General features: G+C 43.7%; 1 protein-coding gene across 2 annotated transcripts in view; it reads left to right on the forward strand.

The window, feature by feature from the left end:
• FRMD3 (FERM domain containing 3) overlaps positions 1-27264 on the forward strand; it is a 293422-nt gene that overhangs the window by 217060 nt on the left and 49098 nt on the right. For both annotated transcript variants that reach the window (XM_038526989.1, XM_038526988.1), the window contains exons 10-13: positions 1103-1191; positions 12643-12717; positions 13217-13285; positions 20558-20682. In XM_038526989.1, the coding sequence (XP_038382917.1) occupies positions 1103-1191; positions 12643-12717; positions 13217-13285; positions 20558-20682 (358 nt within the window). The remainder of the gene's footprint in view (positions 1-1102; positions 1192-12642; positions 12718-13216; positions 13286-20557; positions 20683-27264) is intronic.

Genomic DNA, 27264 nt, shown 5'->3' on the forward strand with positions numbered 1-27264 from the left:
GCCCACCACTTTGAAGTTTATGATGTAATAGAAGCTATATGCTAAACATTTTAGAGATAAGCAAATAGTGGGTTTGCACATTTAAGAACAAAGTGAAATGAATCAGTCAGAGAAAGACAAATGCACATATGATCTCACTCATATGTAGAATTTAAGAAACAAAACAAATGAACATAGGGGAAAGGAAGGGAAAATAAAATAAAATGAAAACAGAGGGAAGCAAATGGTAAGCTTAACTCTAGGAGAGAAACTGAGGGTCGCTAGAGAGGAGTTGAGTGGGGAATGGGGAAACTGGGTGATAGGCATTAAGGAAGGTATGTAAATTCTACCCCTGAACCAAATAACACATTATATGTTAACTAAATTGAATTTAAATTAAAAATTAAAAAAGAAAAGAAAGTCCGTGAGCAATGCTTGACAGTATACTGCTGTGTAGAAAATATACTGGGATAGAAAATGGAACCTCCTCCTGAAACTAATATTACACTGTGTGTTAATTAACTGAAATTTAAATTAATAAAAAAGAAAGAAAATGGAACCTCCTCCTACCTCTGTAATCTACCAAAATACAGATTTATGAAACAAGCAAAGAATACTTCCAAATCTAGATATTCAACCACTGCTGGTGAGAGTTTTAGAAATAGAATCTAGACATCCCAGGAGTCTTAAGACCAGATGCAGGTTGGGTTCATCAGGGAAGAGGCATCTGGAGAGATGGCCAGCATGGAAGCTTTGAGCCTCAGAGCTAGGTCTGGAGGGTTGCAGATTTTCTTGGCCATAGTTTTCAGATAAAGCACCAGTTATTCAGCAGTGACAGATAAGTTTTTAAACGAGTACAAGTCTGATCACGAGGCAGGTGATTCCTGGGTTGTCAAGAAGGATTGTGATGCTGGTTTTTGTTAGAAACAGGGCCCAGCTAGATTCATGATATCTGCAAAGAGTGAGGGAGGCAGGGGGCACCGTTTCAAGAACACTTTTAAGACCATAGTAATGCCCGAGTTACTTTTAACATGTTGGGCAGGTGTGGGGTTACAGATTGGTAAATACCTTAAAAGATAAACTATGTTTCACATGCCCTTTCTTGTTTTGTCTTTTTTATTAGAAAAAAGCCATGTTGGCATTCCATACTTCAACACCAGCTGCCTGCAAACATCTTTGGAAGTGTGGGGTGGAGAACCAGGCCTTTTATAAGTGCGTAGCTTTTATTCATTTAATCATAGATTGTAAAAGCATCCATCGAACCATTTATGTTCTGCAAATAGCTGCATATGCATTTCTTTTAAATCAGTTCTTTTTATTGTATTTAAGGGAATTGTAAATTTGGTGCATTGTGCAGGGTGACTCTCAACCACTGTTGGCCCATCCAGCCGTGAGCTCCACGAGTGATGCCCATAGAATTGCAATGAGCACTTTTTTTTTTTTTTTTGCATTGCTATTTCCATCCAACATGTCACAGAATCTGTGTTTGGTTGGGTGCCCCCACTGGAAGCAGACTTTGAGAAAAGTTGAGTGCAAGTGGTTTCTTAGGGATGTGGTTTCTGAACATACCCATAGGGCAATTGGGAAGGGAGGTAGAGCAGCAAGTGGCACAGGGCTCGTGATCGATCAGGTCACTGCTGAGAGCAGTGTGCTTAGCTCTGCTGGGGAACTCTGTCATACTGTGGAACATGCCTCAGAGTTCTCCCACTGACCAGCAAAGGGCCTGGGCTATTTGTCTACCAATTCTCCATTCATTTTGGTTGAAGGCCATTTCAGAGGGCAGAGTAATACTCTCTGGCTTACTCGGAGTGTGGGCTGAATGTGCTCTCACAACCAGAGAAATCAAGCTTTGGCAGAGAGCCACAGGTGTTTATAGTAAAGAAGCCTGCAGCATACAGAGATGAGAGCCAAAAGTTTGCGGGTGGAATCTAGGATCTTGGCAAGTCAGTACTGGACAGGACTTCAGAAACCATCCATAAAGCTCTCAGGTTTATTTGTTTGTTTCTTTCTTCTTTAAGATTTTATTTATTTATTCATTCATTCATTCATTCATTCATTCATCATTCATTCACTCATTCATTCATGCGAGACACAGAGAGAGAGGCAGAGACATAGGCAGAGGGAGAAGCAGGCTCCTTATGGGGAGCCCAATGAGGGACTGGATCCCAGGACCCCAGGATCATGACATGAGCCAAAGGCAGATGCTCAATCACTGAGTCACCCAGGTGCCCAGCTCTCAGGTTTCTAAAGAGCTTCAAATTTAGGATCTTCCCACTGAATTCCAGCTTCTCCTCTTTGAGACACACTTGTTGATTTGGAAGAGCGGTGGTGAAGGATGCAGTCAGGAGCCCAGGCCAGCCCTGCCCAGGGTATCAACTGGCCCCTGGTGCTCATTCAGGCAACCTTTGCTTGGTCTCCCCCTGCCCCCCTGCCCTGATTTCTGCCTTGCTCATTAGACTCATGTCTCTGAAAATGCTGACTCTCTGAACCTCTCTGGCTTTGGCTGACAAGGATCAAGAGAATGAATGCTTGGACAATCTTTTTCAAATCCTTTTTTATCCACAGAACTCTTTTCTCAAATTGAAAAAAAGATAAAAATAGAGGAACTATGGTTGTTGGGGACCAGAGTTGGGATTGGAGACTGGAGACCCTTCACCTGTTGTTCACTGCTTCTCAGGAGCTCGAGTGACCAGTTGTCTGCATTTGCCCAGGCTTCCCCAGTCTTAGCATTGAGAGTCCTGTGTCCTGGGAGAACCCTCAGTCCTGGAAGATCCTATCAGGGGCATAGTTTGAAAGCCCTTAGATGAGATGACCTCCAAAATGCTGTGTATCAAAAGACCTTCCTGCAACCATCTTCGCCTCAAGCCACCAGTAGGTCCCGTGAGGTGTTTGGGAACTGTACATTAGGGCAACTGATTGCCTCTGAAATCATGTCCAGGCCTGTTCACACCCACGAGAGCTGAGAGACGAAGATGTAGACGGTTTGATGCTCTGTCTAGTGGAGGCCTGTGCATACATAACAGAACAGCTTGCTGCTGTTCTTAATTATTTGAAAAATTGAGATCATATACCATAAAAGTCACCATTTTATTTTATTTTTTTATTTATTTTATTTTTTTTTAAAGTCACCATTTTAAAGTATATACTCAGTGGTTTTAAGTATAATTCACAAAGTCACGCAACTATCACCACTGTCAGATTCCGGAACATTTTTATCCCCGCCAAAAGAAACCTTGCATCCATTAATAGTCACTCCTCATTCCCCCTCTCCCCAGACCTTGGCAACTACTGGTTTACTTTCCATGTTTATGGATTCACCCCTTCTGGATATTTTATATAAACAGAGTTGTAAACTCTGTGGCCTTTTGTGCCTGGCTTCTTTCACTGAAGGTAATGTTTTCAAGGTTTATCATGTGGTAACAGGCATCAGAACTTCATTTCTTTCCATGACTGCATAATAATCTATGGTTTGGCTATACCACATTTTGTTTATCCATTCACCAGCCGATGGACATTTGGGTTGTTCCCTCATTTTAGCTATTATGAATAATGCTGCTATGAATATTCATAGCAAAGTTTTTCTGTGGACAGTTCTATTAGGTTTATACCTAGGAATGAAGTTTTTGGATCATCGGGTAACTCTATACTTATTTTTCTGAGGAACTGACAAACTATTTTTGGAGCTTAAGCTTTTGGAAGTCTTAAGTTCCTCCTTTAATGAAATCATCTGGTTCCTGTCAGGGGATAATTCAGACTCATGTAGTTAGTCATTTTGAATGAATATTTTCTCACAAATGATCGAGCTGGTAGATGGAGTTTTAGAAACAAAGCAAAACAAGATGGATCATGACCTATTTCATTGTAGATTTTTATGTACATATTTATACTACATCAGATCTCTCTGATGGTAGGAACTAGGCTCTGTTTATCTTTGTGTTTGCCAAAGACCCCAGGTAAAAATATTTCAAAAAATATTTCCTGGATCGATTGATGAGGATCAATTGATGAGGAAATGATTCCTATCCTCAGGAGATTTGTGTTTCATAGGGAACCAAAAGGGAAGTATAAATAAAATGCTGGAGGGCACCCCAGAGGAGGGGCGAGTCTTGCTGCCAGGGGAGCCAGGAGGTGGAAGTCTTTTTCAGATGAAGAAAGGACATTCTGGGTAAGAGACCAAGGCAGAAAGATGGAAGACACTGAGGAAGATGAGCAGCTACGCATGCTGGAGTAGAGGGTACATGACGTAGACAGGGAGGAGATGAGGGGCCAGACACAGAGGGTTCAGCCATCATGAAACAGGCAACAGAGGAGCGAAGGGTGTGGTTGATGGTTGCTGACCACAGGCAGTGGAAGGGGCCAGAGTAGAAGAGAACACCCAGTGGATAGACCTTTTAGAGGCTTCTCAATAAGCCTTTCTGGGGAGGAGTTTAGCACAGTTTTGAAGATCCTTTAGGTGAAATCATAGGATCTCTATCAAAGAATGATTTAGGACATAAATTAGTTCTTTTGCACACACATTGTTTTATCATGTGTGAGGGAGTTATGAATTGATGGAATCAAAGACAAAAACAGAATTGAGTAATATTCCATTGTGTATATATATACATACCACATCTTCTTTATCCATTCATCTTTCGATGGACACTGAGGCTCCTTCCACAGTTTGGCTATTGTGAACATGGTGCTATGAACATTGGGGTGCAGGTGTTTCAGCTTTTCACTGCATCCGTATCTTTGGGGTAAATCCCCAGTAGTGCTATTACTCAGCCATTAGAAAGGACAAATACCCACCATTTGCTTCGACATGGATGGAACTGGAGAGTATTATGCTGAGTGAAGTAAGTCAATTAGGACAAGGACAATTAGGAGAAGGACAATCATTATATGGCTTCACTCATATGAGGAATATAAAAAATAGTGAAAGGGATTATAGGGGAAAGGAGAGAAAATGAGTGGGAAAAATCAGAGAGGGTGACAAAACATGAGAGACTCCTAACTCTGGGAAATGAACAAGGGGTAGTGGAAGGGGAAGTGGGAGGGGGAATGGGGTGACTGGGTGACAGGCACTGAGGGGGGGCACTTGATGGGATGAGCACTGGGTGTTATACTATATGTTGGCAAATCGAACTCCAATAAAAAAATATACAAAAAAAAACAGAATTGAAAGGAGGGAAAGAAGGAGAAAAACCTGCAGACTGGGGAATTTGTTTTGCACATTTTAGGGTATACACGTTAACTGGCAACTAGTAAAGAGGTCAGTGTGGTAATTCTATCATTAGATGGGCCAACTAGGCATATCAGAGGAATCCCTCTCAGTCTTCTGTGGCTGCTTCTGAAGACCTGGTGGTTTGGTAGTCAGCACAAATTTTGTATACAGATTTCCCTTGACTTACCATGGGGCCAGACCCTGATAAACCCATTCTAAGTTAAAATACCATACATGGAACCACATACATTGAGGTTCCATTGAGGTTCTTGTACAGAGGTGACCAAGTCCTTGTGGTTCTGCTTTGCTTAGGTCAGGCTACCCCATTTTCTCATGAAGACATCTAATCCCTAATATTTGTACTGCTCTGAGTTTTCTTGGAAACTTTTGTTTCTTTATTGTTCCATAATCATCTCTGTTCCTTATGGAGAAGGAAAGATGTCACCTGTTCTTTTTTTTTTTAATTTATTTTTTATTGGTGTTCAATTTACTACTGACCAGACTATATGACCTTGGACAAACCTGGCTTCAGCCTTCTCCTAGTGTTAATGAGCATGGGCCTTGGAAGTGAAAGACTTGGCTTAGAGTCTTGACTGTCACTAGTACTGTGGTCTGGAACAAAGCCCTTACACTCTGAGCCCCAATTTTGTTTTTCATCTGTAAAAGGTGATCGGTAGTACCTGCAGGGCAGTGATTAGTTGTCCCAGGCACAGTGACCGTCGATGAACGGTGGCTGCAGCAGTGACCATGACCACTACCCCCTCCAGTAATGACAAAAGGGTTTTGAGTGCCAGTTGGTCCCAGAGCCCTGTCCTTTGACTCTGATGGGTTCTGATTCTGTTAAGTTCAAGGGTAAGTGCCTGTTTCTAGCTCTGTTGAACTGGTACTGCATTGTAATGGTTTCAGCTGGCAGAGCAAGGTCCGGATTTTGTTTCTTGGGTTGGGTGTGATTTGCTCCCTCTTTTTCTACTTCACCTGTCATAGGAACAGGCAGGCCCGGTAGCCCAAGTCTAAGAATTCCCTTGTGTGCTTTTAAGATATGAATGTGCTGCTAGTTGTTGGCTGGCCTGGGGCCACCGATCTGATTTGAAAACCCTGGCTCTGAGATCTGCTGCCTGGGAATGGAGTCCAAAACTCTGGTAGACAGTCACCATTTCAGAGATGCCTTTATGCCATGTGTTTTCTAGGTGCTGCCACCCCCAGGGTGCTGGTTCCCTGAAAGCACACAGATTCACTGAAGATTTCAGTGGCTCAGGGAGTTTCCATTCAGTGAGTCTGTCACATACACCTGCTTTATGCCATGCACTGTGCTAGGCACTGGGGACACTGTACAGGCTCAAATTATGCTCTTAGTCTCCAACTTTGTCCACGATTGTGTAGGGCATAAAGGCAGTCCCTAAGAAATTTCTTACCCAGAGTTTGGTATGCGTTTTGTCAGAGAAACAGAACACTTGGTAGGTAAGGATCCTGAGAACTCCCTATATCAGAGCCTCTCACACTTTATTGAGCACATGACTTATGTGGAAATCCTGTAAGAATGTGGATTCTGATTCAGTAGATCCAAGTGGGGCATCATATTTCTTCTTCTCCTCCTCCTCCTCCCTCCTTCCTCCTTGTCCTCCTCCTCTTCCTTCTTTTTCTTCTTCTTCTTTTAAAGATTTATTTATTTGAGAGAAAGAGAGAGACAGGAGGGGGATGAGCAGAGGGAGAAGGAGAGAATCTCAAGCAGACTCCTTGCTGAGTGTGGAGGGCGATTTGGGGTCAGTCCCACAACCCATGAGATCATGATTTGAGCCGAAATCAAGAGCCTAATGCTTAACTGACCGAGCTCCCCCAGCACCCCTGAGGTCCATATTTCTAATAAGGTCCCTGGTGAAGCTGCGCTGCAGGCCCATGGACCACACTTTGAGTACTAATGTTCTAAAGCAGTGCTTCTCAGCACTGACTGCACATTAGGACCACCTGGGGGAGCTTTAAAAAAAAACACCAAGTTGTGAACATTACGCTAAGTGGAAAGAAGCCAGACATAAAAGGCCACATATTGTACGATTCTATTTGTTTGAAATGTCCAGAATAGAGAAATGTAAGAGACAGACAGTAGATTGGCACTTGTCTAGCCCTGGGAGTGGACGAGATGAGGAGGGTAATGGGAGGTTGGTTTTTCCTGGAGCAATGAAAATGATTTCTCATTTAAAAAAATTTGTGAATTATATTAAAGACCACTGAAGTGTGCAGTCTAAAAGGGTGAACCCCATGCTATGTGGGTTATATCTCAATCAATTTGTTATTTAAAAAAATCAGAATCTGGGATGAGGGATCTAGATATTGGTAGAAATAAATCTTTTCCATGTGGTGCTAATGTGCAGGCTAGGGCTAAATGCTCTAATCCAGTGATTCTCAAAGTAGGGAGCTGTAAATCCGCATCAGCATCTCCTGGGAACTTGCTGGAGATGCAGATTCCTGGGCATCACCCCAGCCTCACTGAACCAGAAACTTGTGTTTTGAGAATCGTGCCATGTGAATCTGATGCTCTTTGAAGTCTGAGAATCTGCATGGCTAACACGTTATTTTAAAAATACAGACAGAAAAAAAAAATAAAATAAATAAAAAAATAAAAATACAGACAGACCTGGATTTGTAATCAAGTTCCTCCAGCTTCTATTGTATTACCATTAAGTGACTTAACCCCTCTATGCCTCAGTTTCCTCTCATAAAAAGGTGGATTGCTTCCTCCTAGGAGGGCGCTGTGAGGATAAACTAATATGTTTGAGATGCTTCGGATGGCATATGGCCCATAGTAGGTGCTCAGTAATAACCTGTTTTTACTGCGGTGGTTACTCCAGAAGCTGTACCCGTGATAAAATGGGAAATTATATTGTTAATTCTAGAAGTGAATTCTTAGAGCACCATCCAGGATCTCCACAGCACCTAGCCTGACCTCCATCCCCAGCATGTATAGTAGCAGGTGCCAGGGGAGAGGTCAGAGGCAGGGGCGAGGGGCGGTGTGCTGGTGCAGGGCTGGGCTGTGTGTGTATCTCAGGATGCTGTTCCTGACTGAGCACTTTGCACATCCCAGGCACCATCTGCATGCACGGCACATTGTACACATGTTACCACATTCAAAACACAGCTTCAGCCTCAGGACTGGGCAGAGCTCCCTGATGCGGGGGGAGGAGGTCTCTGGGTCCAGTGGCTGCCCTAGCAGTTCTGGGGTAGGGGTGGTGGGGAGCTGTGGCAAGGCCACCATGTGGATACACAGTTGCTGTCAAGCCAGGTGTTGGTAAATGGGGGAGCTTGTGGATTTCTCTGTGAGGTCAGATGTTTGAGAACAGTCTTCTGTAGCTTCTGTGCTGGGATTGTGATGGGGAGTTGGAGATGGCAGTGGGGAGAGGGTGGGTGAGGAAGAAGGCTGGAGGAGAGAGAATTGCTTTTTAGCTAGGTTGTGCATTCTTGCCTGCAGTGGGCAGACTTTTGCTCTGGGCTCATTGTTGATGTGAGAGCCTGGTGAACTGAGCATCAGTGCTTATCAGCTAGTTGGGATTTTTTTTTTAAGATTTTATTTATTTATGAGAGAGAGAGAGAGGCAGAGGGAGAAGCAGGCTCCCTGTAAGGAGCCTGATGCAAGACTCGATCTCAGGACCCTGGGATCAAGCCCTGAGCCAAAGGCAGATGTTCAACCGCTGAGCCACTCAGGTACCCTTAGAGCATAAAGGGTCGTCTCTTACTGGCTGCAGAGGGTTTGGAACAGTTCCCCCAGAATCTTCATGGCCCAGAGGACTGGCTTAGGTGGCTGAATAGTGAGAAGTCAATGGAGAGGTTTTGAGAGTGATATTAGGAAGGGAGGGAAACTTAAACAATGAATAGGTGCTATCAAATGATTGGATCTCATTTAACTCTCCTCAGAATACTATTGTAATTAAGTATTGTCATACCTTCCCCCCCTTAAAAAAGTCATGGAGAAATTAAGGCTTAGAAAAGCTATATGACTTGCCCAAGGTCGCAGGACCAAAAGCGGGTAGGATCCTTGGGCCTCTGCTCTTCCAGGTAAAACACCCCCTCTTGGGTCATTCAAGGAGAATCTGGGGACTCAGAGGTTGGAATGACATCAGGGTGTTTGATGAAAAAACAAACTCCTGGACTCACTATAGACCTGCTGAATGAGAATCTCTAGTGACCAAGCCTAAGCACTGGCATTCTAACCCTTATTCCAGGTGCTGCTGGCATACAGCCAGGTTTGGGAACAGCTGGAGGCGTGTCCTATCACGTGGCCACCTTTCTGTTCCCCTGACCATCTCCCTCCATCCTCCCGTGCTTCCCATTTCTTGGGGGTTTCTGTTGTTCAGGCTCTCTCGGAATAACCCTCCTGGTATACACCCCCTCCCTGTTCAAATTTATTTGAAGCTCCCAACCCCAACGCGATTGGGCATCTACCTGCACGCTTGGAAGGGTGGGGAGTTGGTAAGGCTCTGGGGAGAGTGTCTCTGAGCGAACGACATGACACAAGCACTCATCAGCTGCCTGAAAGAAGCTAATGACGTTTCTACTCCTCACGTCCTGAGCAGGCAGGCTGTTCACTTTTTCTGCAAAACGTGTCCTCTGAGGTTTTGTGTAGATGCAGCGCAGTTGAGAGCCTCCCACCAAGAGGCTGCTCTGGTGGGACAGGCAGCGGCCTCCTCTGAGGCCCTGGAGGAGCAGAGCTGGGGCTGAACCCTTGAAAAGCAGAGCCGCTCCCTCTCCCCACAAGGGGCTCCCTCCAGCAGCTGGGCTTACCTCACCATTTTATGCTTTTGGTATCTTCTATAAGCTGGGCACAGAGCTGCCTTTGAAAACTCCAATTAAGGCTCTTTTTCTTTTTTAATTAATGTTTTTATTGAAGTATAGTCGGTACAATGTAACATTACTTTCATGGGTTAAAAACTCCAATTAAGTCTCTTTGTCTTTTTAGCAGACTACCTTGCCCCAGAACAGTAATAACAAACACTGAAAAAAGCAGAAGCTCTTTAAAGGTCCCTGTCGCCTACCTCTGAGGCTTGGGAGCAACCACCCTGCCAAGAAGATGGGCAGGAGATGAAGACGGCCCTTTTCTCAGGCTCCCTGAGAAACGTAGATAACAACGTGTTGGGTTCACGGCTCCCTGGGGCTGGGGTGGTGGTGGCGGGGGCAGGTGCACCCCGGGCATGTGTGTCCTCGCTGGAGGAGGAGGGCCCCCTGGGACTCTGTCCCATGTTAGCACAGCTTGCTGGGGATTTTTATCCTCTTGACTGCGTGTGGATCCACAGCCCAGCTCTGGCCAGCAGCCCGCACTGCGTGTACCAGGTGTCAGGAGCCTCCTGGGTGGGATCTCATAGGCTGTACCTCCCTCCCCAGGTTACCCCCTCCCCTCCTGTCTCATTCTCCCTGTGCTTTTTCTGTCCCCAGTGCCCTTCTCTGTTGTCTCAGTCCCTTTGCAGAGGTGGAAGGGGAGAAGGGGCTTCTTTGCAAAAGAGTGTTCCTCTGGCTTTCCATTGTTCTGAGGAAAAGGCCAAAATCCTTAACTAGCATAGCTCAAGGTCAGGTCCTGCTAAATGAGGGGGAAAATGTATGTGTTGGGGCTTGTAATGACAATAATAATAATAACGTGGGGAGATGCACATCCGATCTTTTTAGTTCCTCCAGTGCTTAAGCTCTCTGGGCTTTATGCCTGCTGAGCCTTCTGCCCAGAACACTGCCCACAACCTGCCAGGCTAACACCTTCCCCTCCCCGGATCTCAGCTCAGACCCCTGGCTCCTACGCTGGCTTAGTCTCCCCCTCCCATGCAATCATTGCATCTTTTCCTTCATGCCCCCCACCACAATATAGAGTTATTCACTTATGTGTCTGGTTTTTAGATTAATATCCATTTCCCTTCTAGACCTTACACTCCATGAATGCAGAGGCCGTGTGTCTTCCCTAAACCTAGCGGCAGTGTGCGGAGCTGGCTTGGCATTCGGTTAACAATTGCTGAACAGGGGATCCCTGGGTGGCGCAGTGGTTTGGCGCCTGCGTTTGGCCCAGGGCGCGATCCTGGAGACCCAGGATCGAATCCCACGTCGGGCTCCCGGTGCATGGAGCCTGCTTCTCCTTCTGCCTGTGTCTCTGCCTCTCTCTCTCTCTCTGTGACTATCATAAAACAACAACAACAACAACAAAAAACAATTGCTGAACAGATGAACCAGGGCTTCAACCAGGCCCAGTGGTGGGGATTGCTGCCCGCATGGAAACTTCTAACCAGAGCTCTGGCTGTGTGCACATCTTTGCTCAGAATTCTATACAGCATATTGCTCTGGGTGGTTTTTCTGTTAAGATTTTGTGACTCCCAGTATTTTAAATGGTCCTGAAATCTTGGAGACCATTCTTTCTAGGTTGGGTTCAGTTGCACAAGGCTTAAAGTTATTGACCAAGAGGCATCGTCAGCCTCACAGCAATTTGGCACCCTGGGTGTGGCCTGTATGCAGCCCACGGTCTCATTGTTTTCAGAGTGCTGTGGTTTTGTTCATGGCTAAGGGCACACTCAGAGCTGCTGAATCAGTGCTTGGCTGGGCTTCCTATTCCACGTGTGTCTTAGTCATTTACCAGCCTGGGTTCTTTTAAAGGGCACTGGGTCATGGCGACCTAACCGGAACATATCCAAGCCAGTGACTGTGTCCACAAAAGCCCTTGTGCTCTCTTTTGGGCAGTACACAGTAGGTGGGTTCTTTGAGACATGGTGAGTGACCTGTGTCACCAGGAAGCTGTCTTCTACTGCAGTGTTGGTTCAGCTCAGGCAGGAAAATTCCCCTCACCACCCCCACCCCCACAACTGGAAACTTGACACCTTGTGACACAATCCATCTTCTTTGTATCTTTTTTTTAATATAAATTTATTTTTTATTGTTGTTCAATTTGCCAACATATAGAATAACACCCGGTGCTTATCCCGTCAAGTGTCCACCTCAGTGCCCATCACCCAGTCACCCCCACTCTTCTCTGTATCTTCCAAATGGAAATTGGGAAAGAATCCCTTTTGATCATCAGTATTGCCTGGTCCTTTCTGCAGGTCTTGACCCCTTTAACGGATTATGAAACCAAACTGTGTGGGCTACCACCAGCATTTAGAAAGAAAAGAGGAGTACCTAACTGGCTCAGTAGGTAGAGCATGTCACTCTCCATCTCCAGGTCGAGTTCAAGTCCCATGTTGGACATGGAGCCTACTTTTTAAAAAAAATGAAGAGATAGCAGAGTATACATATAGTGAAATACACTGTTTTGTTTTGTTTTTTTGGTGAAACTTCTCTTTCAGGTGTGTGTGCACATGTGCAATCCTCCAATAGCATATATTCCTTAGAGTCAAAAATATTTGACTAATTTGACTCTAATATTTGACAGTTATCACACTTTATATAGCATGTCTCATTTGGACTTTACAATATCACTACCAACTCTGTTTTGCTTCTTATAGGTACGCGAAATCCAGTCAGATCAAGACTGTGTCAAGCAGCAAGATATTTTTTAAAGGAAGTAGATTTCGATATAGGTGGGTACCTGTGGTTCCATTTTGATGATGAGTTGGGGTGGGGGCAGTTACTGACTTCTACTTTTAAGATTTTATTTATTTATTCATGAGACACACAGAGAGAGGCAGAGACATAGGCAGAGGGAGAAGCAGGCTCCCCATGAGGAGCTTGATGCAGGACTCTATCCCAGGACCCTAGGATCACGACCTGAGCCAACAGGAGATACTCAACCACTGAGCCACCCAGTCATCCCAGCCATTGATTTTTTGAATACTTTGCTTATAAATCAGTGTATTTTGGCTTGTACACCTGCTTTGATCCTCCATTTCTACTCCACTCATGTCTTACACTCATGAACTCCCCTCAAATTCCATAGTAACTTCTCTCATGGAGGAAGAGAAGGCATAGATTTCTAGAGTGGATCAGGCTACTGTGAAATTAAAAAAAAAAATACACACACACACTACTCCCCTTCTGCTCTGAGTATCTGTGCACAGACATTGTGTTTTTCTTTTGCAGTGGTAAAGTTGCCAAAGAGGTGGTAGAGGCCAGCTCCAAAATCCAGAGGGAGCCTCCAGAGGTGCACAGGTATGTGGGGTCATCCCCAGGGCTCCGGGAGGCTTCTGGGATGGATGGAAGGGTTTAGAAGCCTGCTTTGCCAAATCCTCTATAATGGGAAAGGGCATAAGGGCACCAGCTGCCTCTGCCTGTGTCATTTTGGGCACATCTGTTTCCAGGCACGGCACTCTTGCTGTCCTGGAAATCTTTGTGGGACAGACTTGACAGGGCCACGGTGTGAGTGCAGCCTGACTCCATTTTGAGTTGCTTGCTCTGTGGGGAGGAATCATTGGCTTGCTTGGGCCTGGATTGCCACATGAACAGTGTGTGAGGCACAGGGGTGTCGTCTCCTGGCTGAAGCTATCATCCTGCTGTCTAAGAACACTCTTCTGTTCCTGCCTCGTCAGATGTGGCCAATTCCCATTGGCCCAACTTCTCTTTGACTGTTTCACAGGAGGAAGGCTGGGGGTGCTCATCACTCCTGGAGCTTCTTACTCCCAAAGCTCACTCAGGGGAATGAGGAATGTAGTCATTAGCAGTTCAAGGGTATGCATCTTCATAATGTGGCAGTCTATGCAGTTCATAGGAATTAAATATTCCCTTTGTCATGTTGGACTTTATATCACCACAATATGCACAGATCATTGCGTATTCTCAACCTTAAACATGCTAGATATCTAAAGCTGAATATTCTCATCATGACATTTTCCTTTTTGAAGGCAAGATCATCCTAAGTTATGCTTTTTAGGAGGCTGCCACACACTGGTTGGCACCTTTTCCTTCCTTCCCCGCCTTTGGACTTGGCAGAGTCTCCCTTAGGCTCATATTTGCTCATATTTGCCCAGTCTCCTCTGTTTCCAGCATGACCCAGTGAACTGGGGGCTTCTTTCCTTATTTCCCGGGTTGTTGGGTCTTGGAAATGTTGCCCAACCAGCCTGGCATGGGGGTCCAGACAACACTTCTCTCCCACACGAGGGAGCAGAACTACAGTTGGCACGAGATCCCATGCAGATGTCTACAGAGAATAATTCCTTCCTGGTTTGGGTGACCCAGTGGAAGCTGTCATGTGCACGTCTGTAGAAGTGGTCTTTCCTGCATTAAGAAGCAGGAGAAAGATGTAGGGCTAGGGAAGCTGGAGCACATTGTCTGGAGGTACCTTAGTGCAAAACTGTGAAAGTCTTAGAGCCTACCCACTGATGACACTGGTCTTTTATTTGTTATTTACTTCTTTTTAATATAGTCTTTAGAGTCCCTCTTCTACCACAAATCGTAGTCACTCTGGCAGAAATGAAAAAGATGAAATGATAAAATGTATCATTTGAACTTTTCTAGACTCTGGGCCAGAAATGACCTTAAGTATCATCTAATTTGATGCTTCTATTTTATAGACAAGGGAACTTGAGTCTCAGAGAAGTTAAATGATTTATCTCAAGTTGTAAATTTTTTTATGTGTGTGGCAGACCTAAGCCTGTATTCTTCTCTTTGTAGCATTTGCTACCCAGAAAGCTTCTGGCATTCTCTTAGAAGCTGGGAGGCAGAACCACCTCAGGGGCTCCGCTTGGGTTTTATTTTTCTAAATTGAAGTGCGAGTATTTGATCTTTAAAAAAAGAAAAAAGAAATACTTGACGCTGGGGAGTTCTTTTGACAGCACAAATACAAAGAAGGAAACTGTTTTTAACAATATGCTTTCAGAGGCTCATATTCTCAATATGTAAGATTTTCCATGAATCCCATAGTTATCATATATAGATAGATAATGAAATCAGAAATAATTTGAAAAAATTCTCTTTTTGACTGAGATTTGCATAGTTTATGGGACTCAAGGATCCCTAGATAAGGGCTTCTCAAACTTTAACTTGGACAGGGATCACCTACAGGTCTTTTAAAATCAGATTCCCGATTCATGAATCTGGCATTTCTAATGAGCTCCAAGATGGTGGCCATGCTGATTCAGGGACCACATTTTGAGGAGCCAGGCTGTGTAAAAGGAGCAGAGTGGCCATAGTGAGAATCTTTTTCCAGAATGGACAGAACCAAACCGCCAGAAGGGCTGGGAAATGAGGCATCAATTTATAGTTTCCCTTTTCTGGAATCTTCTAAAGCCCCCCAGGGATGTTACTGCAAACAAGGACCTATGGGCCCTTGAGACTCTGGTTCATATGGTATTTCTTGCCTTTCCACTGAACCCTTTTATGTGTATATGAAAGCCTATTGAGTCCACATGCTCAGGACACCTCTCTGGTCCTCAGCTTTGTGGTAGTATGTCTCAAATCTGACAATACAAGGAAGATTTGTTTAAAGTAATAATACAAAGCAAGCTGTGGGAGGGAAAAGCTGTGCCTATTTGGTCATCTGTGTATCACCCAACACCTAACACAGCACTGGGCACATAGTAGAGGTCAGTACATATTTGTTGAATGCGTATATGAATCAGGGGTGTGAGGTGACAGCAATGTGCCTGCGATTTTCTGAGAAGACCTGAGATCTGTCCAACGTGCTGCCCTGGGGACCTTGACCTGCTAGGAGGCAGTAGTGCTATCAGAGCCATGGAGATAGATCCTTCCAGTAGCAATTTCTCATTTCTTTCCAGTGGCCAGTTGTGTGGAAGGACACTTTTTCCCTTAAACAATTATTTTTTTTTAAAGTTTTTGAGAGTTTATTTTTTTATTTTTTTTAATTTTTATTTATGATAGGCACACAGTGAGAAAGAGAGAGAGGCAGAGACACAGGCAGAGGGAGAAGCAGGCTCCATGCACCAGGAGCCCAACGTGGGAGGCGCCAAACTGCTGCGCCACCCAGGGATCCCAAACAATTATTTTTGAATTATTTTGGCTTCTTTGATGTGGCTGTCAAAAGTGAGAATATAGTAATGAATCCTTTCTCTGCTGTGTTCAGAGATGACCACTCCTTTAGAATGGTGATAGTAAGGCTTTAGTTAGTTGTCTTTCTTCCCACTTGAGAGTGTACTCTTCAAAGAACAGCGAGTTCATGGAATACAACTTTTGCTGAGATGTGTGTATTTAGAGAGACACAACACAGATTGAGAACACTGTCTTAGGAATTTTTTTTTTTTCAAAAAGAGAAAAAGCTAATTCTCATGATAGTTCACTGATCTTTACTGATGACAAGGTCTCTAAGCAAAGTCCTCCTGGGCTGGCTACCTGGTGAGAATCAACCACTTATGCCAGGGGCCGTGAGGCAGAAGGCTGCAGCTCACTGAGCCCAGGGCTGACCGTGTGAGCCACCTGGGCATAGCAGCCACTACTGGGACACACCCAGAGGCAGCATTTGGACCTGAAACAAGCACCAGTCATGAATTTTTTTTAAAGATTTTATTTACTTATTCATGAGAGACACACACACACACAGAGGCAGAGACACAGGCAGAGGGAGAAGCAGGCCATGCAGGGAGCCTGACATGGGACTCAATCCCGAGTCTCCAGGATCATGCCCTGGGCTGAAGGCAGTGCTAAACCGCTGAGCCACCCGGGCTGCCCACCAGTCATGAACTTGGTTGTGTTGCTTATAAACTGTGTAGTCTAATCTAGTTTGTGTTGCTTACAAGCTGGGTGGTCTTGGGTAAGTCTCTGAACTTCTCTGATCATCAATTTACTCATCTGTAAAATGAGATTCAGAATATTACTTTGCCCAACTTCTAGATTGTGTTATGGGCATTAAAATAAAGTGCTTTAAAAAATTAGAAAGTGCCATACGAATGCGAGATGATGGTGTTATAACTCTCATCCAAAAACGAAGCTAGAATTTAACAGACGTGTCCTCATTAAAGCTTCTTCAGATGGAGTTTTGATGATGGGCCAACAACACTTGCTTCACTGCAAGGACTAGTGCAGGAATTCCATAAGCCTTCAGTTGCTCTATATTATGCTTTCAGTTTTTGAAGCCAATCTTAGAATGTACTTGCACTTTCAAAAGAAAACCTTTTTACCTCAGTAGAATTCCTAGTGATGGTTTCATTAGAAAACTGTTCTGTGCTGAGTACAAAGTGGGTCAGGCATTTTGCAGAATCAGTTGACGGATAGATTCTGAGAATGGGAAACACAACACTGACCCTTGCCTGGCTTGAGGGGACTCCAGCCAGAGAAGCTGTTACATCAGGAGCCCAGGCATAAGGGCAGGGTGGGAGCTGAGTAGGATGTTGGCATATCTTCTAGAAGATCACCTGACACAGTGGACATTAGCTGTAGTGAACAGAGTCCTCTCTCAGGCACTATAGGATAAATCATGCAGAAAGTTCAGGGAGGCACTGTTGAGAATCAGATGATCTGAGTTAGTCAACTCTAAGTGTCTTTCTTTAGTCAAGTTCTATAACTTCATTGAGTCTCGATGTCCTGATCTGTGAATATGGTATTTTCTTGCCTGTCTTACAGGTACACTGAGAAAGACAAATATGGTCATATATATAAACCATCAAATTCTGGCATTATATTTATTATTAGCATAACTGTGCTGGTGGGCTCTTGATTTAAATGAAGCCAGGATCAGTTGCACCTTTAAAAAGGTCACAAGGAGAGAAATATAAAAAGGTAACCTATAGTCTGCAGGAGTTAGTAGAGAAAGGATAGGAGACATGCCTCTTGATTCTAATTTTGCTCAATCTTACTCTCTAGTTGTCCCAGGGCCCAACACCCAGGCCTGGAGCCCTAGATTCTTTGTGCTCTAGGGAAACTCTAGCTGTGCCCACTTTTGGGTTTATCTGAGTCTTGGACTTATTAGGAGGCAGTGTTCATCTCTGAATCGTAGAACTCAGGGTCTCAGGATTGTAATTCTCTGTAGGGTTCATCTAGCCTAACCCTAAGCAGACCCTAACCTCTCTGACCTTGGCCATAGGCCTCTGCTACAGTGTGACAGCAGGAGCCTGTGGGCATATATGCTGAGTCAGCATCCTCCTGACCAGCCAGTGCCTGGTAGGCTCACACCTGTGAGATCACTCTTAGTGAACTCAGGCTGTCTAAACACAGCAGTTGCCCAGATATTGCAGTGTTTTTTTAAAATTTTTTAAAATTTTTATTTATTTATGATAGTCACACACACACACACACACAGAGAGAGAGAGAGAGAGAGAGGCAGAGACACAGGCAGAGGGAGAAGCAGGCTCCATGCACCGGGAGCCCGACGTGGGACTCGATCCCGGGTCTCCAGGATCGCGCCCTGGGCCAAAGGCAGGCGCCAAACCGCTGCGCCATGCAGGGATCCCCAGATATTGCAGTGTTGAGGGGGTGGCATGGGGCAAGGGGCATGATGCTTTACATCTCCAATTGAAGAGTGTTGGGGGGGCACTGCTGTGGAGCAAAAGATCCTCCATAAAGGCTCATTACAGGCCCTCCTTGATGATATGCAGTAATTTCTGGAGGATGGAACTGCTGCCAGTCAACTGGCATGGGTGTCAGAGGTGGGTCAGAGCGATCTAGTTTGAGTAGCAATGGAAAATGGGCTTTTCTGCGGTCGGAAAGCTCCACGGTCCTCAGGTGCCCCTCCTTAGAGTTTACAGAAGACCCTTGGCCATCAGTCTCCTCCATGAGATGTGTGCTTTTCCAGCTGTGGCTATAGCACATTAATGAGTCACGAAATGAAAAAAGACCAGCACTTCAAGCAAAATAAACTAGAATGGGGGGAAAAAGCGAATCACACATAACAAGAGTTACTGTCGTTGCATGAAACATTTGCTTTACTTGTATGTCTCCCCACGTGTGTACAGAGAAATGATATAAGATGCATTTCTTAATGTGGGTCTCCATCAAAAAGTATGAAAATCATAGTGCTAGAGAGTGAGTTCCTTAATGCAAGGACCATGGCTCACCAGAACGAGGCAGGCCATCCAATGCTGCATACGTATTAGCTGCAAGTAAGTGGTTGGCAAGTGAAATAATGAAGGACAGGAGTCCATGGCAAAGCTAGTCCTCGTAATTTTTTCTCCAGCCAGTGCCAGCTGTGGAGGGTACCATGTTCTTCTCCATCCCTGTCCCGTGCCAAATAGGAATGCCCCGGCTATAAGGCAGGGGCAACACTCATGCCAATCTGAAATGGCAGCTTCTGTCAAGCCAGGATTGCATTTAGTTTACTTAGATTTCTTTCTTTTAAAGATTTATTTATTTATTTATACATGAGAGCACAGAGAGAGAGGCAAAGACACAGGCATAGGGAGAAGCACGCTCCCCAAGGAAAGCCTGATGTGGGACTTGATCCTAGGACCCCAGGATCATGCCCTGAGCTGAAGGCAGATGCTCAACTGCTGAGCCACCCAGGTGTCCTAGTTTACTTCGATTTCAAATGTGAATGGCCCTTAATAAGACAGCTAGGGAGGCACTGTAAAGTGCATCAGAATGGATAGATCAGTTTCTGCCCTTAAGGTGCTTCTCAAGGTGGGACTGATTAGTACACCAATAAATACAGAGAGAGGTGCTGAATGCCATGGGTTGTGAAAGAAGGGAGAGTAGTATGAGGGGAGAAAGAGAGAATGTGCAAATGTGTTGTGAAAATGTGTTGTCAGGTGCCCATCCAAGGGGGCACCAAAGGGTAGGAGACATTTCACAGCATCTTTAAAGGGTGGGTTGGTTGGGGTTTTGACAGGAAACCTAGGGAGGGGAAAAGTGCTGAAACACCACTAGAGGAGCCCCACTTCCCTGTCTTTCAAGGCAGACAGCTGGTCTCCTTGCAGCAGGCAGTGTAGACAGGCTTCCTGCTATCAGCCACTAGTCTTGACATGACACTCGTACATTTTTCCTTGCCATCTGCTGCCCTTCACAGCCAATGACACGTGTTTGCTGCCTCAGAAGTAGGGTGTCTGTGGCTGGCTGGTGAGAGGAGTGTGAATTTGAATGTGAGCATTAAACACTGATATTAAATGTTGGACATCCAGCAACACCAAGGTAGCTCGGAGCCATAGAATGCCTGTACCATCTCTCTGACTGGGTTCTGTTTTCGTTTTTGGTTTTTTGGTGGTTATTAAATTACTTGAGTGATGCCTTTAATTCACCTGTCTGCATATCTAGGTCAGTGACACCTGCCTCTTGTGTTTTTCGGTGTCACCTAGTATGCTTGAATCTGGTGACATATGGGGAAATAGGTTTCCTTCGCTGCATTGCATTAGAACATGTGAACATTTTGTCAGAACCTTAAGGATGAAGAGGGCTGTGTGTGTCTTCAGTGTTATGTTGCCTTTACCACTGGCCTCATCCAGTGTGTGAGTGCAGAGACAGTTCCCAACTCAGGAAGCCGACTGAGATGGACCGGCTGGTGTTTGCCTCGGAGACCAATTCCCCCCGGTTTGTGTCTGTTTTCAGAGCCAACATTACTCAGAGCCGTAGTTCCTACTCCTTGAACAAACAGCTCATCATTAACATGGAGCCCCTGCAGCCCCTGCTGCCTTCCCCCAGTGAGCAAGAAGAAGAACTTCCATTGGGTGAAGGTAAGTACCCTTCCTTCCAGAAGCTGGCATTGCAGGCTTACCCTAAAGGGACGAGTGAGGCACCAATGGTTGGGCACCTAGGTAATGGTTGGGGTGGGGAATCGAATGGGTCACAAACTGTTCCTAGAAAATAAACTGTTTCCAGCTGGAAGACTGCATTATTTTGAGAGTTCTATCAGTTTCCCCTGGAGAAAGGCCATGGATACAAAGTAGTCTTAAAAATTATGTGTTAAAGGAGTAATGGTGTTAGACCCTCACTGTCCAGCAGGGTAGCCACTAGCAATGTGTGGCTGTTTAAATTCGTTAGAATTAAAAATTCAATTCTAGCCACGTTAGCTGCACTTCCAATGAGTAATAGCCACATGTGGCTAATGGCTACCATTATGTAAAGATCAGACCAAGAACTTTTTCATCACTATAGAAAGTTCTACTGAGTGGTAAGTTTTTATTATAATTAAATTAGTGATTGTAAAGAATTTTTCCTAAGTATCTTTATACTGGTCATTCTGCTCTGCCTGAATATTTCTTCTACTTATATTCCCTTTTTCCAGAGGCCTTTCTCTGATAGTTTTAATACAAGCTAAAATACACATAGTCCACTTCAACCCAAAAGTTGTATTTTTAAGGACTGTACAACTGTACAAAAAGCAAAAGCTTTTTGCTTTTAAGGACTTACTTCAGGGAAGAATCTTCCCACACTGCTTGTTATAGACACCTCGGGAAGTAATCTCACACATGAATTTCAAAGTATATTTGAAAATGCACTCAAAGTTCTTGGAACCCTGAACACAAATATAACATGCTTTCCTTAACTTTAAATGACTTTGGTTTCATCTTTTAGACTTTGGGTACTGGGCAGTTCCAAGAGTGCAGGTCTGTCTGTCTCCAAAAGATCTCTTTCACCTGCAGCTTCAATTGAAGAATTTTGTCTATAGGGGAAAACCCTTCAGCTTGTAATGAAAATATGGCTTAGAATGTAGATATCCTTGGGAGAAGCAGCAGCTACTTCACACTGAAGTGTAAATGATTTTAGTAAATCTTTTTCTGAAAGGAAGTTTATTTTTATTTATTTATTTTTGGTATATTTTTTTATTGGAGTTCAATTTGCCAACATACAGCATAACACCCAGTGCTCATCCCGTCCGTGAATGTCACCCCCCTCAGTGCCTGTCACCCAGTCACCCCATCCCCCTGCCCACATCCCCTTCCACAACCCTTAGTTTGTTTCCCAGAGTTAGGAGTCTCTCATGTTCTGTCTCCCTCTCTGATATTTCCACTCATTTTCTCCCCTTTCCCCTTTGATTCCTTTCACTATTTTTTATATTCCCCAAATGAATGAGACCATATAATGTTTGTCCTTCTCTGATTGACTTATTTCACTCAGCATAATACCCTCTGGTTCCATCCACGTTGAAGCAAATGGTGGGTATTTGTCTTTTTTTTTTTTTTGTATTTGTCTTTTCTAATGGCTGAGTAATATTCCATTGTACACATAGACCACATCTTCTTTATCCATTCATCTTTTGAGGGACACTGAGGCTCCTTCCACAGTTTGGCTATTGTGGACATTGCTGCTATAAACATTGGGGTGCAGGTGTCTCGTTCTTTCACTGCATCTGTATCTTTGGGGTAAATCCCCAGCAGTGCAATTGCTGGGTCATAGGGCAAGTCTATTTTTAACTCTTTGAGGAACCTCCACACAGTTTTCCAGAGTGGCTGCACCAGTTCACATTCCCACCAACAGTGCAAGAGGGTTCCCCTTTCTCCACATCCTCTCCAACATTTGTTGTTTCCTGTCTTGTTAATTTTCCCCATTCTCACTGGTGTGAGGTGGTATCTCATTGTGGTTTTGATTTGTATTTCCCTGATGGCCAGGGATGTGGAGCATTTTCTCATGTGCTTGTTGGCCATGTGTAGGTCTTCTTTGGTGAAATTTCTGTTCATGTCTTTTGCCCATTTCATGATTGGATTGTTTCTTTGCTGTTGAGTTTAATAAGTTCTTTATAGATCTTGGATACTAGCCCTTTAGCTGCTATGTCATTTGCAAATATCTTCTCCCATTCTGTAGGTTGTCTTTTAGTTTTGTTGACTGTTTCTTTTGCTGTGCAGAAGCTTTTTATCTTGATGAAGTCCCAATAATTCATTTTGCTTTTATTTCCCTTGCCTTCATAGATGTATCTTGCAAGAAGTTGCTGTGGCCAAGTTCAAAAAGGGTGTTGCCTGTGTTCTCCTCTAGGATTTGGATGGATTCTTGTCTCACATTTAGATCTTTCATCCATTTTGAGTTTATCTTTGTGTATGGTGTAATAGAAGGGTCTAGTTTCATTCTTCTGCTTGTGGCTGTCCAGTTTTCTCAGCACCATTTATTGAAGAGACTGTCTTTTTTCCAGTGGATAGTCTTTCCTGCTTTGTTGAATATTAGTTGACCATAGAGTTGGGGGTCCATTTCTGGGTTCTCTGTTCTTTCCATTGATCTATGTGTCTGTTTTTGTGCCATTAGCACTGAAAGGAAGTTTAATTTTTTTTAAAGGAGAACTGGACAGGTAGATGCCCCAAATTCCATGAGTAGAAGGAAAGCATGCAAAACAGGAAGGGTGGGGCCTTAGGAGATGCCTTTATCCCTAGCTGAGTTATAAGATGATGACAATGAGGATGGTCTTAGTGTAATCATGGCCTTAACAACAAACTCTCTAAGTTCCATACTGAAGTTAGTCTTCTTAGCCCAAGGGTTTCTGGGCCCATGTTGCTTGTCTACGTTTTCTAGTACCCTCTCTGTTTTTGTATGTTTTTCAAGTATAATAAAAGTAGCTTTCATTTCTGATCCCCAGTGATTTTTCTGGGCTTCCTCTTGTAGAGAAGGAAAAAGTTTTCCCCTTCAATGTCGTTCAGCTGGACCAAGATTTAATTTATATAAGACAAATTAACTGGAGAAAAATATCTCAAGTTTCATTATGTGCGCACGAGGCCCCCCAATAAAACTGAGACCTAAAGAAATGATGAAGGCAGGCAGTTTGTATACATCTTAGACAAAGAGACAATAAATTGAGGAGGAAGTGACAGGGTAAAGAAAACAGGTGTTTGGGAGCTTTAATTAATAGGGAATTCCAAGCAAACTTTAGGCTAAGGTCTAGTAGATTAGAAAAAAAATGGGATGCCTGGGTGTCCGTGGTTGAGCATCTGCCTTTGGCTCAGGGTGTGATCCTGGGTTTTGGGATCGAGTCCTACATCAGGCTCACTATGAAAAGCCTGCTTCTCCTTCTGCTTGTGCCTCTGCCTCTTTCTCTGTGTTTCTCATGAATAAATAAATAAAATCTTTAAAAAAAGATTAGAAAAACAACAAGGTTTGTTCCTACAGCTTTCTCAGCTTTGAAGTCCCCATCTCTGGTGATAAGGATATCTTTTACTTCTCATTATAGGGAGGGTGTTTTTCATAAGGGAGATTTGTTTCCTGCTCACAGGGGGACAGAGGAGGGTCTGAGTGTCCTTGCACTAGCTGCTTCCCAAGTAGCTTCAATTCAAAATAAAATGCAACGTGATACATTTTGGGTGGCTTACCATGGACCTCTACCCACTCATATACCTGGAATATTTGGTTTAGTGGAAATTGCCTTTTCTGGAGATCACAATTCTCCCAAGATTGAATGGAGAAAGGAAAGGAAAAGTTGTAACTGTGTCTTGTCTAGAAAGATGGAAATCTAGTTGGGAATGAAGATTCCATGGGGAATATGGAAGTCAGGCCACTGTGGCTCCAGGTGTCATCCGCAGGATATAACAGGTAACTAGACAAGCTTTCCCCTGGACCCTTTACCTCATTCAAATAAAGGCTTCCATTTTGCTCCATTTTCTATAATGACATTCCATGGCTAAATCCTAGCCCTGACTTTAACATGAATGCTGTGGACAAGAGACTCATACATTATAATTAATTGCAATAAAAATAAAAATGTTCATGATATGTGATAAGAACCCATAAGCCACCTTCTCAATGTTTCCAGTTACTTTAAAGAAGAATCTTAAATTCTTTCACAAGCTATAAAGTCAAACTGATAAGTTACTCTCTTAAAAAATCCAAAATGGCTCTATAAATGTCTAATAAAATTTTTTTATTAGACAATCCCCTTATGGGACATCTTGTGGGTTTCGAAGCTCGGGAAAATCCTATTAATCTCCAGGATATAGAATCAACTTAAAAGGAAAAGAAGTAAAAATGACAGTATTATTAAATGTCCAGTAGATGGAATGACCTTCTCAATCTAGAGAAAGAGAACAAAATCATTTTAGGTCCCATGAAATTCAAAGTTATGATTCCTATAGTGAACGTAGCTCTGTGTTCTTGATACCAATATATCTCTGTTACTATTTTAAAGTCTGATTCTGCTCCATGTGTCTTGTCTTTGAGTATCATGCAATGAGATTTAGACAATCCATAGGGATAAATACTTATTTTATCGATTGGTATTTCTCTGGTATATAAAGAGAAGAGAGGCAGAGAACACAGGTTTAAACAAAGATATCTCCACTTTTGTGAACAGACTGTGTTTCTTGGTAAGAGACTCTGAGAGTGAAAAGAGTTCAGCCTCTTTATTTTTCTTTGTTTTTTATATGTTTTTAAAGATTTTATTTATTCGTGAGAGACACACAGAGAGAGGCAGAGACATAGGCAGAGGGAGAAGCAAGCTTCCTATGGGGAGTCTGCTGTGGGGCTCAATCTTGGGACCCCAGGATCATGCCCTGAGCCAAAGGCAGATGCTCAACCACTGAGCCACCCAGGTGTCCTGATTTCAGCCTCTTTAAAGATGACATGGTTGAGGCACAGGAAGGCTTACATGACATGTCAGTATCACACAGGGAGTCAATGGCAAAAATGATTTCATTTAAACATTGGAGACATTGAGAGAGTTACATACTGTGCATTGCTTTGCTGAGCTTCAGATAGGGAGTGGAGGACACTTGGACACTATTCCCCAACTCTGTATAATGGTTCAGATTCTTATTTTAGGGAGTTTCAAATCAAACATTTTGGAACTTGACCCATGAACAGGTCAAGGTCCGCAGCCTGAGTTCTGTTAAAAGACTTGTCTGGTTATTTCTTAAAAATCAGGTTGGGAGGAGAGAAGGTCCTAACTCCTAACTCTTGGAGACACAATCTCAGTGAAGTCCTGGGAAGATCCTGGCACCTGAGTCTCACATGGGTGCTGTGGTGGTGGCATCTGTGCTGCCATCATGACTCTATGGGGTTATAACAACTCATTTGTCTGATAAGCTCTTTATTCTTCCTAGAGCTTCATGTTTCTCAGAGACAGCTGTGGAGATCATCACTGCCCATATTAGCGCAGTGGCTCTCTGGGAGAACATGTGACCCCATTCATTCAAATGACAGCTGGAGGATTAGCTCTGAAGTTGGCTGTGTCTGGGTAGAGAAAAAACAAAATCAGCTCCTAGGCACCACTAAGCAACAGGAGAAGTTTTCATTATTACCCTAAAGTTGCTCAGTTACAGGATCCAACTTGATTAGCACTATGGAAAACCTTCTATGAGAACAGCAGACCATTTGCAAAGTGTCATGTGGAGCTTATGAGAATTTTGGGAGAAGAAAAAATTGAAAGTGGAAATTGTTCTGGGTAAAAATGACATTTTAAGGAGTCAATAATCTGAGTAAAATCACATGCACTATGGAAGGTAGAGTCTCCATTGTGTAAACAGCAAAATGCTTGGTGGAGTGTATTTTTTGTTATGGAAAAGTGCTGGACTATGGTAGAGAAAGTGAAAAACATCAATCATGTGGGACTTCACAGCTGGCAATTACTGCCACCCAGTGAACATAATTCTTGTCTACCAGGGCAATGGTGCAGTCTGGCATAAATAAACAGGCAGGAAACAATGCTTTCTTCCCCTTGGTAGAAAAAACTAAGTAAAAGTTCCCAGTGTTTGACACCCTCCTGTTAGCAAAGTGAAAGCACAGTGGAGACACCAGAAGTTCCATAAAGGAGTGTCTTCAGGGTGTCAATGTGGTTGGATTGAGGGTGGCTTGGATTTGCATATGATTGAGAATGTGCCTATACCTGTTGAATAGCTGGAAAATTAAAGAGATGATGGAATAGATGAAATAGAATAGATGGAAATTAAGGAGAGTATGGTAAAACTAGCTCTCCTGTGACACCATTTAGCTGTTTCTGTGTGTGTCCCTGTACATATTTGTATGTTTTCTAGTGTGTGGATGTGTCATGGGTGTGGCTCTGTGTGTGGAGGGGTGAGGATGTGTTTAAAGGGTTGTTTACAGTGTCTAGTCCTAACCATAGGTTGCTTAAGATGATATCATTGAAATTCTAGAAAGTCTGTATGTGAACCTGTGAAAGCATTTTGAGCATATAAAAGGAGTATTGTCCTGCTCATCAAGCAAGCCATAACCTTGACCTCACCCCCTCCAACCCAACACATAACAGGTGACCTGTGGGGCCTACTGTATTTTTCCATCTTGAGGTCTGTCTTTCTTTTATTTTTATTTGAATATAATTGACACACCATGTTACATTATTTCAGATGTAGAACATAGTGATTTGACAAATCTGTACATTATGCTAC

The sequence above is a fragment of the Canis lupus genome, chromosome 1 (assembly GCF_011100685.1).
Source record: "Canis lupus familiaris isolate Mischka breed German Shepherd chromosome 1, alternate assembly UU_Cfam_GSD_1.0, whole genome shotgun sequence".
NCBI classification, from domain to species: domain Eukaryota; kingdom Metazoa; phylum Chordata; class Mammalia; order Carnivora; family Canidae; genus Canis; species Canis lupus.